Here is an 18,023-nt window from a genome sequence, read left to right as displayed (position 1 = left end):
ACTGGGATTTATTATACTTAGAAAATAAGGACTATATTAGGAAGGATCTCAGCAATTAGATGTTTCAAGGTTCCTGGCTAGAATTATGATAGAGTGATATGAATCTTACAGTAGTATGGGGTTTATCTATTTTGTGGGCTACAATAAAATCTTGACTGACTGACAATGAGAATCATAGAATCATAGAGTTGGAAGAGACCCCAAGGGCCATCCATCCAACCCCTGCCATGCAGGAACTCACAATCAAGGCATCCCCGAGAGATGGCCATCCAGCCTCTGTATAAAGACCTCCAAAGAAGGAGACTCCACCACTCTCTGAGGGAATGTGTTCCACTGTCGAACAGCTCTTACTGTCAGGAAGTTGCTCCTAATGTTGAGCTGGAATCTCTTTTTCTGTAGCTTGCACCTGTTGTTCCGTGTTCTGGTCTCTGGAGCAGCAGAAAATAAGTTTGTTCCACCGTCACTGTGACACCCCTTCAAATACTTAAACACCGCTTAACCATCTCTTCTCCAGGCTAAGCATACCCAGCTCCCTATGTCTTTCCTCATAAGGCATGGTTTCCAGACCCTTCACCATTTTGGTTGCCCTGGTGGAGTCTCCTTAATATGCTATTATCTTTATTTTTAGTTGTTGTATCTTGTGGTGTTCCTTCAAGTCATTTCTGATGTATGGCAACCCTATCATGTGGTTTTCTTGGCAACTTTCTTCAGAAGGGATTTGCCATTGCAATCCTCTGAGACTGAGATATTGTAACTTGCCCAAGATCACTCACTGGGTTTCATGGGTGAGCAGGGAATCAAACCTTGGTCTCCAAAGTCAATAGTCCAACAACCAAACCATTTATAAATACAATTGAATTGCTTATTCTTGTCCTGGAATCTTCATTGGCCAGAGTTGTATTTCTTATTGCTCATTTGTGTTTTTACACACTTGTTTTTCTTATATTATTGTCTACACTCTACATGATTTTGGTCATCTTTGCTGTTTTGTGGGGAATGAATGCCAGCAGTAGCAGTTGAAAAGCAGGTAGCAGTTGAAAAGCAGTAGCAGTTGAAAAGCAGGAAAGGGTTAAAAAAAACAGCCAAGCCAGTGCTGTCTTATAACAGAGAAGACAATTCTGGTCAGTCCATAGGGCATTGGGCTGTAGGCTGTTGAGCTTTTGAAATAAAGCCTGATGCAAAACTTATGCTGTGCTATTCCAAAAGCGTATATAGAGTGACAAAATTATTGGGTTAATTGGCTGTTTCCTTCTTATGTGAACATTTTTCGGCTTGTGGTTTCTGCTTTGTGATGGAATAACATGGGGTGAGTTCATGGGAAACTCTTACAGTAGTAGTCCATACATAGATTGAGCATAAGACTTATTATTATCCAGGTTCAGAGTAAAACCTGGGTGTTAATTTCTACTGTTCTGATATTTAGGAAATCGTTAATGCCATGCCTTGTAAATATTGAAATTTTCATTTAAAAATAATATGAATCCTATGCATATGCTGTATAAATTCCACTCTTAAACAGGATGAGCAGCATTGCAACATTCTGCATGTCCCGAAAAAAGTACTCATATAATTATTATTATTATTATTATTATTATTATTTGTATACTGCCCTCTGGCAAACCAATCCGGGCGGTTAACAACAGTAAAATATAAAATATGACAATTAAAAACACTTTATCCCTCCCCCTCTTAAGACAGTATTAAACAGTATAACATATTAAAAACACAATGTCAGTGCATAAAAACAACAATTAAAAACTAAAAACCCTGATATCCCTCTGTTGATCCTCGACCATCACTAAGATGGGGCCACGGGAGGAATGAGGGAATCAGGGAACCTGGGAACCTGGGCCGGGATGGTTAATCTGGAAAGGCCTGCCGGAAGAGATCCGTCTTGACCACTTTTTTAAAGCTGTCTAATGATGTTATCTGACGGATCTCATCCGGCAGGTCGTTCCAGAGTTTGGGGGCGACAGCAGAGAACGCCCTCTGGGAGGTCGCCGCAAGCCTAGATTTTAGAGGCTGTAGTAAGTTCCTCCCAGAGGACCGGAGAGCGCAGGAAGGATTATACGGGAGGAGGCGGTCCCTACTTTATTATGTAAATAAAAAATAGGTGCTACTGAATCAGCATTTGAAACAGTAGTGGGCTTTCAAATAGAACATGTCCATGAACTGATATCTGATAAATTTCATTTCATGATGCATGTGCCATGCATCATTTAGAGCAGGGGTGGGCAAAGTCTGGCCTGCCACGCACACACATTCACATCACCTGTTCCTGCACTACCACCATCCAAATTTTGCTCCAGAATCCCCCCTGGGGGTTGTGGAGGGCATTTCCATCATGTTTGGGGCCACCATGGACCCCACAGGAGTCAAAACCTTTTTTGCAAAATTTTTCCAACAGATTTTTGTGGCCTCAGAATAGCACAAAGTGCCCTCTAGGGCCTCAGGAAGGCCTCAAAACATGACAAGTTGTCACTTGAGGACAAAAAAAGGTAGAGATGTTGGAGTTTTTTTGGCAGGAACAGGTATGGTAGGTGGTACACTAAATTTGCCTAGGGAGTTAATGCAACCCCCTAGCTTTCCTCACTTGCCCTCTTCTGGTTTCAAGGAACAGTTTTCCAGTAGTCAGGCGTAAGTCTTTGTTTCTGAATGTTCTGTTCTGTGCAGCTTGGCCCATATGTCTAGTGACAAGGAATTGTGGAGGTTGTAGTAATGGAGTTATGCAGTTACCTGTATTTTGTTTAGGGGGAAATGGTTTCTTGCTGCTTAATACAAACTTACTAAGCCATTCTTTTTGTGTGTGTTATTTCTTGCCAAAAAAGAGTTTTTAAGTTAAGGCTTTCTGCTTCAAATTTATAAATGGGTAGCTAGAATTGGATTTTATAGCTCTGCTCTCAACCTGTAATAAGAGTAGAAACACTGCACTGGTATCCATAGAAGATTTCATGGCAAAGTGTACATTAGTTGAAGCCTTCAACAGTGTTGTCTTAGTAATTACAGTCAGCCCTCCTTATCCACAGATTTTTTATCGACGGATTCAAGCATCCATGGCTTGAAAATATTTTTTAAAAAGTATAAATTTCAAATAGCAAGCCTTGATTTTCCATTTTATATCAGAGACACCATTTTCCTTTTCCATTGTGTTTAATGGGACTTCAGCATCCATGGATTTTGTTATCCACAGGGGGTCCTGGAACCAAATCCCAGCGGATAACAAGGGCCCACTGTAGTAATTATGTTTTTTAGCTCTATGTAAGTAGCACTACTGATATTAGTTGCACTATTAATAGTTACTATTTTTGTTTCACTAAATACCACATTGCTAAAAAAAATTGAGTATATTCTATTTATGATGACCTGGGTGCAAAATAACAAATTTTGCTGAAATGTTATCCCCACTGTCTGATACAAGTAGCAGCTGCACTGCTGGCTGAGTACCTTTTCCATTTTAATGTGAGAAAATGCCTGCTGTTTAATGAAGAAAGTATATGTTACTCACATTTCACTAGTGTGAAATAATATTAAGCTCTTTTTACATGGGTGTTAAATGTGTGTAGAACTCAACATCCTGGTATTTTAGTGCAGAAGCTGCCAGTTAATGATTAGAATGCAAATGGAATAGAATAAATTAAGGCACTCAATTTATTTTACACTTTAGTTGCTTTTGTTGGCATAAATTGAATAATTTACAAATTTTACAGATGTGTCCGTTTGTCTAAAATTGCCTTTTTTTGTTTGATGTCCTCTAGGTTTTTTGGACTAAAAATCCTATCGGGCATAGTCACCAAGCTCAATGTCCAGATATGTTGGGGGCTGAAGTCCAAAACACTTGGAGGATAACTAATTTGGGAAGGCTAATGCAGAAAATATTATATTATTAGAGAATATGTTATTGTTATTCAGGAAGTTAGAGTTTTTTCACCAAACTAAATGACTTCACCTCTGGCATGATTGAATACTAAAAGAAAGAAGTGCCTCAAAAACAATCTGCTTGAGTAGCTGGTTGAAATTTAAGATGAGCCAGAAAGATGTATGAGGGAAATGGTTGCATGAATATTTGATAATTTGTTCAATTATTGTTGTTGATTACTGTTATTTTCATATATTGCATTAATTTTATTTGTGTTATTAATGTTTCTGTTATTGTTGTTATTGATAAACAGCAGACAGAGAGTAATCAGTTCTGAAGCAGTATTTAGAACTGAGATTCAAGAGTACAGAAAAAAATATTCAATATGTTGTCTATGTCAAAGTGTTGTTTTCCCCATTTATTCAGTGCCTTAATTAAGGATCCTTCAAAAAGTAATCTGTTATACAACACAATAATGAATGGCATATTTTTGCAGGGCTCCCGATGTTCCTCAGATGCTAATATGCTTGGGGAAATGATGTTTGGCTCTGTGGCCATGAGCTATAAGGGCTCAACTTTGAAGATCCATCAAATGCGGTAAGGTTTCTGTTTTTCCTACCTGAGAGCTTTCCCTCACAATTTCATTTTGTTAACGTCAGATAAACTTCCGGCATTGATTCTAGCACTGAACACACAGCAAAGCAGTTTATGAAGCTGTATGTGGGGAAGGGGAAGAGATGTTGCTTGCTAGTCTTCCCCTCTTCTCCAAGCGTTGGTCAACATGAATGCAGTGTGGCTTTTGCATTTATAGTACAGTGGATGTGAATGCTGAGGCATAATATGTAACCTTCTACAGTGAACCCTTCCTATAGGCAAGTAGAGAACCAAAACTTCTAGTCTGGATGCAATGCTGAGCCAGCCTTTTCCAACCTGATATCCTTCAGATGTGTTGGACTATTAATTCCCAGATTTCGGGAAACTGATACACTTAATGTCTGTACTGATATTAACAAACACAACAAAACTGAGCCACTGAAAGTGCAATCTTCAAGAAGCCCAAGCTGTGACATGAAATGGCACCACTGGAGGATTTGCTTCCAGTACAAACAGCAACGTCAAAGGAAATATTTTCGGTAGGCTCACACAACAGGGGGTCTATGGCAACTGCAATTTCAATAACTATCAGTCCCTTCCCTAGTAAGATGCATATTTATTAAACTTGCATACTAAATACAAAGACACATTTGACATTGTGTTTGGCTCTGTAGTAATGACCTGGTTGGACTTAATTACTCAACCAAAGCCAGCAGCTTTGGAAATTTAAATCATCTTATTTTATGCCAATGGAAGGGAGAGTGGAATTTGATTTGGTTAAAAATAAAATAAAATTACAGAATGCTATTTTTAGCAAAACCATATAAGTATAACCCTATTCTAGCCTGTTATGTTAGAAATGACTTTGAATTCAAAATCAGATCTATTCATTGACAATTAACTAAGTCTCAAAGAGAAAGATTGGAAATATGATCAGGAGACTGTGTAGCCTGCTCCTTAAATATTTTACACACTACAACATTTCTTGTAACACATTTCCAGGTTAGCCACCTTCAGCATGGATCAAAGCATATTGAGTACGCTTGAAATCTGAGATTTTCAGAGTATGTGTGTGTGTCGATGTACATCCCATAATCTCAAAAAGTTAGTTCTGGCAGATGGTTTAAGGCTGCATCCACACTGCAGAAATAATCCAGTTTGACATCATTTTAACATCTGTGGGTCAATGCTATGGAATTCTGGGGATTGTAGTTTGTTGTAGCACCAGAGCTCTCTGACAGTGAAGGCTACATTCTCACAAAACTTACAATTTACAGAATTGCATAGCACCAAGTCATAGCAGTTAAAAATGGTGTCAATCTGGATTTTTTCTGCAGTGGGAATGCAGCCTAAGACAGATAGTTTCCCATATCTTGAGAAAATGTGCAGGTTTTTGATAAGAGGAAAAATAAAGTAAAATTTATTTTGCCATATAGGAACTTTCTGTTAAAATTCTGGCTGATGCTGCTCCATATTGTTAGGTTGGTAGTGGCTGAGATTCTGTATTGCAAGGTGTACTGTAACTATGATGACAGAGCTTCATTGTTGCAGTTTCTTCTGACTATGTCACCCCTCAAAAGTTAGATGAGGCAGTGCACTTGTGATTTCAGGGCATATTGTGAACAGGCAGCTGGGGAGAACCTTTGGGGTCCTGCCAGAACTGCTTTTTTCAATGTGCTTCAAAACTGAGAGCCCTGCAGACATTATTTCCCAGTGCTTCAGTCTACAGTGGCTAAATAAGTCTTAGGTGGGGTGCTGCTAGGCTGAAAGGGTAACTTTTGGCATCCAGCTTGGTTGTTAACAATCATAAACATGAATCCTCACCAGTTAAAAGTTCATAAATCCAGTTTATAATCTCGCAATTACTGACAAAATGCCAACAGTACTTTCACCATTTAAAATGCCTCTGAATTCTTTTCTTCCTTTACTGGGCTTAACAATTCAACTGTTCAAGAACTTGCAAGAATCTTCATTACTAGTGAGTAATCTGGTACTAGAAAGTAATCTCTCGAGTATCTTGTTCTGTAGAGAGAAATTAAGATGTTGTATTCCACTATGGCTTCTTTTCATTTCCACTTTTTCCCCCTACAGCTCTCCACCACAGCTTATGTTAAGCAAAGTTTTTACAGCTCGCACTGGAAGTAGTATCTATGGAAGTTTAAACACGTGAGTTGTTAGACGTTATGTGTGTCTGCATGAATTGTGTGTGTGTATGTGTTGGGAAGGGGGCAAGGATTCAGCTTTGCCTCGAGTCACTTTAGTATCACCTGGAGAAAAGTTGGTCCTTAGTGTGTGAGTCTTCTGTTTCACTCTCAAAGGTCATAAGAGTGTGAGAAACATAAATTATAAAATCTGAAAGATTACAACAGAACAGAAATGACTGATTTGTTCTTGGGGGATGGGTTTCTCTCTCTTTGCAGCCTTCAAGACAGTCTTGAATTCATTAATCAGGACAGCAATACTCTAAAGCCAGATCACAGTACAATTATGAACGGACTGCTTGGAAATATAGGTAACTGTAAAAGCTGGCTTCTTGGGGTAGCTATATCAAGACATTGGAAGTTTGATAAATGTAGTCAGATGTGCACAAATAGTAAAAAGACACCATAAATGATGTAGGTTTGAGACTCAGGCAACTTTTGGCCCAACCTCAAACATTGCTCATACCTATGAAATGCAAAAACTGACATGGCCCATGGCTGGTTGATGACTTCAAGCGAGTCGCTGACAACAGTTCAAGTTCTCATATGGTGATGATAAGTGTAATACCCAATATACAATTTAAACTAACACAGACGTGATGGGAATGGAAATTAATATTAGACTTGATCAGTACAGATATGATTCCAGTTATTCATTGCATTTTATGCGTTCTTCATTGCATTTTAAGTGTTTAGATGCATAGCTTTCCATTTGTACACAGCCATAACAAATGCTCACAAAATATATATTCTCTACAGTGTATGGTGTACTGGAATGAACACCAGTAAACCATCACTGGTAATTGTCTTTTGATTGTTATGGAAATAAAATAACCCTCAAGCTTTCATATATCCCTTCTGTGCTGGGGGCAGCACAGAGGGTTAGAGTGAAGAAGCAGGAAGAGTTAGGAGGAGGAGGAGAAAGCATTGAACCATTGGGAAAGCTGCCTTGTTTATATTAAATCCCTGCAGCACACTGAAATATTAATTTAGCAGTATGGTTTGCTGTTGTAATTCTCTTCTATCTTGAAGACAATTATGTGAGTAGGATATACTCAGGTAAACAGTGCATCAGGCTGGAATTGCACATGAGTAGTATAGTTGGCCTTTAACAAATATTTTTTGTGGATGAAAATTTTAAGGATCTTCTTTGAAAGATACCAAAACTTTACATTAAAATATCAAATATAGAGTCGTAACCTGAAAAGTGACACAGCATGGGTTTTTTCCATTTTATAAAGTGTCCCCTCCACCATTGGCATTGACTTACCTGCAGCTGTTGTTCATAATATTAAAGAATTGTGATGTAAGTATTCAGTTTTTCATCTGGCTCTTTAAATCTGAATTTGAATTTTCTAAACTGTAGAAAGAGACTCTGAAGCTACACAGCTAGGTTCAACACATTTGTTCCATTGCAACCTGTGGAATCGTATTGATATGACAGATAAAAACTTGAATCATAGAATCATAGAATCGTAGAGTTGGAAGAGACCACAAGGGCCATTCAGTCCAACCCCTTGCCATGCAGGAACCCTCCATCAAAGCATCCCCAACAGATGGCCATCCAGCCTCTATTTAAAGAATCAAAAATCATGTGAATCCCACCTTTGCCATGCATGAACTCTCTAGATTAGAGTTTCTCAGCCAGGATTCCTGAGAACTCTTGGCTTTTGTGAGAGGTTGTTAAGAATTTTGCAAAGAGATTATGATGGGGGCGGGGGGGAGGGAGGAGGAGGAACATTTCTGAGCTGTAGACATAATAATAATTTTTATGCAGGGTTCCCTAGATCTTGAAATTATTTCAAGGGTTCCTCCTCCAGGGTAAAAGGTTGGGAAAGATTGCTCTGGGTAGCCTTAAGCAAGTTACTCTCACTCAGCTTCAGTATTCCAATCATCCGAAATTATAATACTGATTGATAATACTTATTTAGAGAGTTGTGGATACAGTATATATTGCTTTGGGAGCTGGCAAAAGGCACTCCAAGCCACCAAAGCTATCTGGGCCCTTAGTGAGAGCTGGACCTTGGAATACCCCAGACTGGTCACTTGTTCATCCAGTGAAAATATGAACAAATTTTAGTGTTACAAATTTTAAGTATTACTACTACTTTATTTCTAAATATTTATGTATCTTATTGCTATCCCATCCTTTCTCCTAAACTGAGATTGGAAGTTTTTCTTATTTAAAAAAAAAAAGCAAAAGAGAACAAACACCCCGAATGTACTAACTAGTCAGATTATGCCATTTTGACTGTTTTAAGGTAACTTGATCAGTTTGTTTTTTCTCAGTTTTTAATTGTTTGCATCCAGAGGTAAATGAGCAGAACAAGTTCAAGGTTTTCCTGGCTCCTCCGGCCCCAGTGCAGTAGGGGTGGGAAACTATGCAGGGATCAGGGGCAAACTTTGACTCTGCACGTCCCCCTTTAGTGTGCAGCTGCACAGCTGGGAACACTAGAGTGACATCAGTTCACTTGCAGTAGCCATTTTGGGAAGATTCAAAGATAGTACAACAGACGTCTATTGGTTCCACATTACCTTCTTGGCTTCCCTGATCCATTACAGCAGTGGTCCCCAAACTGTGCTCTTTAAGGAATTTTGGACTTCAGCTCCCAGAAGCCCAGACTGTTGACCAATATAGCTGAAGCTTCTGGGAGCTGAAGTCCAAAATCTCATAAAGGGCACAGTGTGGGGCCCACTATATTACAATATGGCAACCATGTGGAGGCAGGGGATAGTTTTCCATGGGACACACTAGCATGAACAAGTGCTCCAGAAGTGATATCACTTCCCTTCCAATCACTGTTTTGGTACATGAGAAGAAAGTGTTGTTAGGGAGGTTCTGGGGGAGTCTGATAGGGATTTGAGTGCTTCCTGCACTCCTTAGGGAGGGGGGGGCAGCAAAAAAAGCTGTATTTACAGGTCCAGAAATCTTTTGTGATTATGTGAGATGACCTATCAGGGGACACAGCAAAAGCAGGAACACGGGATAATCTGTCAGGCCTGCCTGATATGTTTAACTAGTTTTCCACATATAGAAGCCTATGTGTTTATTATGTTGTATATATTATTACTATTTCTAGTTATCTTTAACCTTTACTTAATATAGTAAATGTGAAAAAGGAGCTTTGTTTATTATGGTTATTTTCACTGGGTTTTTCGGCTGCAGTTAAATGCCTTTATCCCTACAGGTGTTTCCTAGTAGCCTATTTAATTGTGTCATGTCAGCGGATAGGACAATGTGATGATCTCATCAAAACCTTCTGCTTTACTATAAGCCGTATCATTTATACTTTTGGCTTTCATTGTCCTCTGAACAGTATTGTCCCAGAACAAGCTCCCCTAGTTATCTAATTAGTTGCCTGCTATTTAAGAATGATATGGCTAAAAGATCAATTCATAGTGAACCCATATAGCACCAGGGGGATTGCTCCATATATTTAAACAAACTCTGTGCTCAAGTATCCTTTTTGAAAGTCATTTATTTAATCAATATCACTAGCTTTTTAAATAAGTAACTAATAAGATCAGATGTATTAAATTGAAGTAATTTCCTTAAAGTTATGGCTCACTATAGTATTTATTGCATTCATGCACATCTCTGATTAACTAAAACAGAAGCCTGATCGTTATTCTGTTACTCTTTGATATAATTCTTCACTTTGTGGAAGTTACTTATAGAGTGGTTTCAGATGGCTTTCCTCTCTCCACATGCTGTTTTAGAGATGATCTCAAAGAAAAAATTGGTTGTCTTCAAATGTGACATCCCTGATTGACCAAATACAAGCTTACTTGACGGACTGGGAATACTCATGCATTACTATTCATTTATTTTCCATTTAGCTCAAGCCATAGCTTGTTGTTACATACATCTTTATGTAAGTCAGCTGAGAATTGCAAAGCACAGTTTGATCCTGGGTTGCAATTCTGGTTTAAAAGACAGGTGTCAAGCAATGTGCTGGTTGATAGGTAATATCATCCTGATAAGGGCAGTGCTGTCTATATCATACGTCTCTACACACAAATAGTTTAGTGACTAGATTTGCAACAGTGCCTTTATATTTTGAGTATAACCATATAAAATGATCCAGAAAAATTATTCTTTGGGTCATAGGCCATGCTGTCAGGGGATTCTGAGAGCTGTAGTCTAGAAAGTAGGTCTCTATCTAATCAATATTTGTGACATACACATACATGTGAAAGTAGACTAGACCACTAGTGCTGTTGTGCAGTGCATATGTGAATGACCTTTAGTTGCATACACTAACTTTAAAAGGTAGTGGATCCTACAGGTCTTGCCCTCCCCCCCCACCCAAAAAAACAACAACTTCTGGTGTAATTGATATCAAGTGTATGATGGAAATGGAAATGGCTGGTAAACCATATTTTTATTGCAAAACAGTGTGTGCAGGAAGATAATCAAATGTTCACATTAACTGTCTTCTAAAAAATGTCCAAGCTTAGTGCCTGTTACTGGAGTCTTAATGTGATGAAGTTACAGTTGGCTTGTACCTCAAGAAATGCAGGAATATTGTGTACTGGCCCTCTCTCTGGTACCTCATTTGGTACTACATCGTGGTAGTTCCTGTGACAGGAAGTGTAAATACAGAATTACACTTAGAAAGATATAGCATTGACCAAAGATTAATATTTCAGGAGAGGAGACAATAGCTTTTGGGGGGGAAATTTCCCCAAGTATGGTTGACGCCTCAATACTTGCTTCTAGTTTACCTTTCGAAAACTAAGGAAACAGAGAGTCAGGCAGAGCAAGAAGCAGTTAATCTGTAACCAGAACATTTCTAGAAACTAAATTAAATAAAAGGAATACTTGTGACCCATTGATCCTTGCCAGTTCTTGATTTTTAAAGGTTACTGTGTGCTTTAGTGGGATACTGTGTACAAGCCAACCTTTTCCTGCCCACGTGCTTTCTGGTAGAACGCTTAGTTCTCATGCTTACCTTCCTTTTAAGACAACTGATTAAGCGCTGAGATGAGGATGGGGAGCAGAAGCGACCCAGACATTTGTGACAGTAAAGACTTTTAAACTAGAGCTTGGAAAAATTACTTTTTGAACTACAGCTCCCAACATGCTGATTGGGGGATTTTGGGGTGTTGTTATGCAGAAAAGTTAACTGTTTGAAGTTCCGGTGAAAGTCAATACCTAGAACTGGTGGTCCTGAGAAAATCGTATTCAGTATTCAGGAACACTTATTGTGGATGCTTTGCGTGATTGAATTTTAAAGTGACTTATCAGGAGATATAGTTCCCTTTTTTCTGACCAGAAGAGAACATACAGGATAATTCTTCTTTTCTTCAACTCAGTGTCAATTCTTATACAAGAAAAAAAAAGAGGAAACTACTGTATGCACAGAGTCAGAATTACAGGCACAGCATGGAGTACTTCCATCTGCTTGCCTGAAAATATTAAGACATTTATAGATAGTAACAATATGTGAAAACATTTAAGGAACTAGCTTGGAGAGAGACAAGAGATACAAAATAATTGTTTTCCAGTCTTCTGTGTGTCCAGGGCCAAAGCATCATGTAGACACCAAACAAAGCACATGAAGAAAGAGTGGGGGAAAAACAGATTTTAAAAGAAAAGCTTTTATTCTTGTTTAGAATAAAAGCAAGCAATGTTACATTAGAATCATAGAATTGGAAGAGATCACAAGAGCCATCCAGTCCAACTTCCTGCCAAGTATTTCTGAGAGATGGCCATCAACCTCTGTTTAAAGACCACTAAAGGAGAAGACTCTACCACACTCTGAGGCAGCCTGTTCCACTATCAAACAGCTCTAATATTGCTTCATGTTCAAGAGCATCAAAAAAACAAACTTGTTTCCTCTTCCATATGACATCCTTTCAGTTATTTAAACATGGCTATCATGTTTAAATTCTTTTCTTCTCCAGGCCAAACATGCCCAACTTCTGCCTGTCCTCATAGCGCATGGTTTCCAGGCCTTTTACCATCTTGATCATCCTCCTCTGGACATGTTCCAGATTGTCAATTTCCTGTTTGAATTCTAGTGCCCAAAACTGGGCACAATATTTCAGGTGAGGTCTGACCAAAGCAGAATAGAGTGATACTATTATTTCTCTCAATCTAGACATTATACTGTACTCATTGATATATCCTAGAATCGCATTAACATTTTAAGCTGCTGCATCACACTATTGACTTATGTTTAGCTTGTAGTCTACTAAGACTCTGAGATCCTTTTCACATATACTGCTGTTACAAAAGGGTATCTTGTACATGAAAGCATCTTCATACGTTACTTAGAAGTAGTAAAAACATTACTAAGTAGTCAATAGTTACAAAGTAGTCTTAAGTCATATTCAGCCAAGTTTGGGGGGGAGAGCCTGAACATGACTAGCTGAACATTCCTACTCTACTCACAGTGCAAATGGTGTTCTTTGGATGTTCATGGAAAGCTAGGAGTCAGGATCTCTTTGTACAGCCTATGACCAAGTTTTCCTAGGAATGCTGAGACAAGCAGCACTTTTCTTATCTCTCCATCAGTCCCAAAGTCTCAAGTCTCTTTTGTGCCTTGTGGCACCATGTTTTATATCCCCTCATTTTTGAAGCATCTCAAAGCTTCCACACTTCTCCCAAAACTAGGCATCGTCATTGGGCAGTTGTCCCTCATGATCTCTGTGATGCTCATTCCCAATAAAAACTGCAAATCCCAGAATGCAACAGGAGGCAGCTAGAGCAGTTAAAGTGGAATAGTAGCACTATAAGAGTATAGTGTGATAAACACCTATATCCCTCAGTAGTGTTGCCCAGATAATGAGGAAAAGCCCATTATCATAGGTAGTGTGAAGAAGAAAAAATCCATAGGGTTTGCACACTTTTTTACTCCCCCCCCCCCCCCAGTTCCAGGGATTTTCTGTGATTTACATTTAAGTCAGGGGTATTTTATATTATTTCTGAAAAATAGTCCTGATGGCCCCCCAATTACAACCTTTCACAACAAAACTTCTCAAAGATCCATGGAATACTTGTGAAGGAAACATTTAGAAGTGTATTTTCATGTTTGCATTTTCAGACTGAATAGAATGGAAAACAAATGTTCTTGGTTGGTTTGCATCTGTGGTAGAAGGTGCAGGTGGCAATGTCCAAAATAGCAGTTCAGTTATGACTGCTAGTCATTTACTCAGGGCCTTGCAAATCCTACTAGAAGCAGCAGCAGCATTTGTTTTTACTGTCTTATGGAGCATTATATTCCCTAGCAAGCACCCCTCCTTTGGAAGACTGAGTTCAGCATGTGCTTTGGGGAAAGAGGGAGGTCTGACACCGCCTCTGCAGTGATCATGGGGAGAGGGTTGTGCCATCAGCACTTGTCTGCCCACCTCTTTGGACAGGTGAAGTGGACAACCTCCTTTCTTCCTTGAAACAGCTGTGAGGACAGAATGAAACTAGGCTGAGAGACTAGGTGCCAGAGTGGCAAGGTGTCTCTGAGTGTAATGTTTAATCTGTTTCAAATGTTTCATCTGCTGACACAGACACACATGTGGACAAGTATGTATGCATGGGCTCACATATTGATCAGTTAGGAAGATTTTACTGCCCATGCCCCTTTAGAAATTGATAGTTTCAGAATTAAGTTAGTGCAGTAGTTGGGAAATGAGCTTTAAAAGGTGGAAGAGATTTTAGAAAGGTTTTTAAGGAAAATGTGGAACTTTTTATCTTTGTGTATTGATTTACCAAAAGTAAAAAAAAAATCCTTCATAAAAATTAGATTTTTAAATATATATATATGTTTGTTTAATTATATATGTGTATGTTGTGTGTGTAAACAATCTGACTGAGATGGACTGTGTTTTAACCATGGGCAGTGCAGCTTGAACTCCTGTATCTTGGTGTAGAAGCTATGGGGTTTTGCTGTGTTTGTGGGCCTGTGTTTGTGTTGGCTTGTATTGTTTCAGTCTCCCATCCCTGCCCCTCTTCCGAGAGTCCTTTCTGCTTTACTAACCTCATTCTTTCATATGTTGTTTTACGTTTTGCCATGTAGGTTTTTCACAGCTTTGCAGCCCTAGGCGGGCATTCTCTGAACAAGGTCCGCTCCGCCTCATCCGGAGCGCCTCTTTCTTTGCAGGTTTGCTATGTGCTCTTGTGTGAATAGTCTAGTTGGTGTGACAAAGCTGAGTGGATTTGTAGTTTGGCCTTGGAAATAAAACATGGTTTCAAAAGAAAACACTGTAGTCAGTGATATGGTGAAGATGGCTTATAAGAAATATTAAAATGATACATTAACATTTCATAGATTTGTCTTCCCTGTTCCTCATTTCACATTGAGATGTTCATTGAGTTTTGACAATTGTTAACAATCAATGTTGGTTGTTAGATGTAAAGAGAAGTGTTTTAATTTGAACTCAGTATTAACATTCCCATATTCCTGTAAATCAGAAATAGTATATTGTGCTTTCCAATAACCAAATTTTATTTCCATGGCGGATGTAGATTCTCTCCCTTCCACATATCTTGACAAATGTATGACTTCTGAAATAATTGTGATCGAGAGGCTTTTGCTCTGGTGGTTGAAACCCTAACATGTGGCAAGGATTTCATCTCTGTTTAGTAAGATCTTGTTGCAGAGGCAGATCACTTCATGCTTACTTGAAAAAACAGTAGAAGTCTGAATCCAAGTCACATATTTAAGAGCATAACCTTTTGCTTTAAATTTCTTCTGTAGAATCTGCTTATGGCTTGCATTGAGTGCTTTTGCTCCACAGCTAATTCCCTGTTTGTTGTATTCTTTTACTTGCCTTGAAGGTGGGCTTCAGCACTTGGTACAAGCAGTTGCTCTGGCCTGATCAGCTTTGCAGACTTTCTTGGTGATGGGTGCGTGTGTGTGTGTGTGTGTGTGCGCGCGCGCATGCTGTGCTGTTAATTTTCAAAGTCCTAAATGAATGTAGCCAATGAGCATGATTTACTTGGATAATTAAAGGGAGCACAATGAGATTGGAGAGAAGTTTCATATATTCAGGCTAACTGGTGACCTTTTCTGCATAGTTCACAGCAACCCTATGGACATGCCAGGGAGGGAGCTGAATGAAGACCGAGACAGTGGAATCGCAAGATCTGGTAATGCATTTACACATATTACATGGGCTTATTCCTGTATATAAACTTAGCATGTAATTAAAGTATTAACTGTTTCTTCTTCTGAAAGTCCCATGTTAAATTATATATAATTTACATTTAATCAATGTATTTTATGTAAGATATTTCTTAGACATTCAGTAGGGTAACTACTATGTTTGGCTTATTAATCCTGAAGATTTTTACATTAAGAACTAGGAATGAAAGACAGTGTAAGTGTCTACAAACCACATAGTTCTAAGAAATTGAAATGTACAGCTGAGATAGTTCCATTCCCATCCTATTAAATGAACACATTGTATTTTAATAGCTATTGATATATCAAGGTTTAGTGCTGTACAGAAGCAAACCTTTGTGTATTGACTATTCTCAGGTAGCTGTGCATAGAATGGGATGGGGAGGGTGCTCCACATTCAGCATCCAAGGCTCTGTGTGTTCTCCTTTAGAAACCTAAATCTTGTGGTCACTTGACAAGGATACCTAATCGTCTGTTGGTGGATTGAATCCTCTGTGCACACGCACACACATACACTTATTTCAGCAGTGAGGAAACCTTTTACACAGTATTGTAGACAAACAACTTTAATACACTTTATGTTTGGGCTTTGGCATTTACAAAACAATTTCAGCTTGGTGAGGTTCTGAAGAAAAAATAAAAGCAAAAATGGCTGCTTGCATGGTCTTAACTTCTCAGACATTTCTGTTTATAAACTGGCATGAAATTGAACTTAGGAAGAAGCCTAGTGCTAAGTCTACTGGGCGACAGTGCTCAGAGTGTGATGCAACAGCCAAAGTATTGTTCCTTTTCACAAAACGTTTCTTAAAATAATGTTTTTCCTCTCTCTTTTAAAAACAAACTTATTTCAGCATCTCTCAGCAGCCTGCTTATCACTCCATTTCCCTCACCTGGCTCTTCATTAAACCGAAGCTGTGCGAGCAGTTACCAGCGGCGCTGGCGGCGTAGTCAGACAACAAGCTTGGAGAATGGGGTCTTTCCTCGATGGTAGGTTATAGCTGAATCTGTTAGGGAATCAGAATTGATATGTTCACTCTGATTTTATCTAGTGTTAGTTCTGCATTGTATGTCCATTAGTTTCTCTACTCCACCCTGTCATGTTCAAAACGATGGCCTTCTATTTAATCAACTTCCCTGTGCATTAGTGCAGTGAGCACTCCATGAGCTTAATTCAAGGGTAGGAATCATGCAGCAATTGGCTTGCAATTCCCAGTAGCCTTTGCCAGCCTAGTCAATTGTGAATAAAGCTGAGAGTTGCAGTTCCTATTCCTATCCTAAATTCAGTGTCTGTTGCGTAAAAACAGAAGCATACAGGCTCACACATTTTTAATGATTGTATTAACTATGTGACTAATGGTGTTACGGACAGATATTTTTAATATATTTCTATTCTACCTTTCCAGTGGCAGAAGTTGCACCAAAATCCAACTGTTAGTCCCACCTAGAATAGACACACACTGAATCAATGGAATTTATACATGTGTTGCACTACCATGTACTCATTGATTAAGTGGGCTTATTCTAACTAGAACAGGAACCCATGGGCTGCAGTTACTACAAAGGATGTTGTTCTGTCCAGCAATTTTTGTCTGTTTTAACCTCTGCAATGTGTTACACAGTTTAATTAATAAAATTTCTAGTCTATCATATTTTTACCCTTGCCAGTTTAAAAAAGAGGCAGGGATGAGCTTGAGGTGCATTTAAATGCATATACCCCATTGCAAAGGTCTTCTCTACTGTACCTTTCCGTATAAATGCCTATATTATTTCTCTTTCCATTCATCAAAGCCTCTTCTTTTTTCTCTATCTCCATCAATCCAAGAGTGTAAGAGAAGCTGGAATAGTTCACATCGGTTGTTGATTGTTGTACAAACCATTTCTTATTTTGTTGCTGTGGTGATCTCAAAACCTGGTGCTGAAAGAGGAATTTTGCATGTGAAGCTAGTGCATTTCAGAAGGACAGACTCAATGAAGGACATCAGTCTACAAAGCCTGAGTAGGGCTGTACAGTGACTTGGAGGACTCTCATTCATAAGGTCACCATTAACCGACTGGACAGCAGTTAATAACAACAAAAATACTTTCTCTGTTAGGTGACAAATTAGGTATACAATTATACCTTGTAATGTTTTCGCACTATAAAAAAAAAGCACAGCTGACTTTTGATATTCAGTCCATGAATTTCAGCTACTCAGAAGGTCTCCAAATGCCAACATGCCATGTTCTTGTGCTTAAATAAATTCCAGT

The 18,023-nt window shown here is 38.8% G+C and overlaps 1 protein-coding gene and 1 long non-coding RNA gene across 5 annotated transcripts in view; one reads left to right on the top strand and one right to left on the bottom strand.

Moving 5' to 3' along the window:
• Positions 1 to 18,023, top strand: part of FNIP1 (folliculin interacting protein 1) — a 122,016-nt gene that overhangs the window by 73,141 nt on the left and 30,852 nt on the right. For 3 of the 4 annotated variants that reach the window (XM_042449263.1, XM_042449265.1, XM_042449267.1), the window contains exons 4-9: positions 4,353 to 4,453; positions 6,542 to 6,616; positions 6,871 to 6,962; positions 14,670 to 14,753; positions 15,671 to 15,742; positions 16,628 to 16,763. In XM_042449263.1, coding sequence (XP_042305197.1) covers positions 4,353 to 4,453; positions 6,542 to 6,616; positions 6,871 to 6,962; positions 14,670 to 14,753; positions 15,671 to 15,742; positions 16,628 to 16,763 — 560 coding nt within the window. The remainder of the gene's footprint in view (positions 1 to 4,352; positions 4,454 to 6,541; positions 6,617 to 6,870; positions 6,963 to 14,669; positions 14,754 to 15,670; positions 15,743 to 16,627; positions 16,764 to 18,023) is intronic. The other variant, XM_042449266.1, reaches the window with a different exon arrangement.
• The window catches only part of LOC121921340, a 34,317-nt gene continuing 32,622 nt past the window's right edge, over positions 16,329 to 18,023 (bottom strand). Inside the window, exons 2-3 of the long non-coding RNA XR_006101899.1 lie at positions 17,519 to 17,691; positions 16,329 to 16,780 (exon numbers count right to left, since the gene is read on the bottom strand). This is a non-coding gene — a long non-coding RNA (uncharacterized LOC121921340). The remainder of the gene's footprint in view (positions 16,781 to 17,518; positions 17,692 to 18,023) is intronic.

The sequence above is a fragment of the Sceloporus undulatus genome, chromosome 2 (genome assembly GCF_019175285.1).
Source record: "Sceloporus undulatus isolate JIND9_A2432 ecotype Alabama chromosome 2, SceUnd_v1.1, whole genome shotgun sequence".
Taxonomy (NCBI): Eukaryota; Metazoa; Chordata; class Lepidosauria; order Squamata; family Phrynosomatidae; genus Sceloporus; species Sceloporus undulatus.
This window is presented reverse-complemented; position numbering and strand designations above follow the sequence as displayed.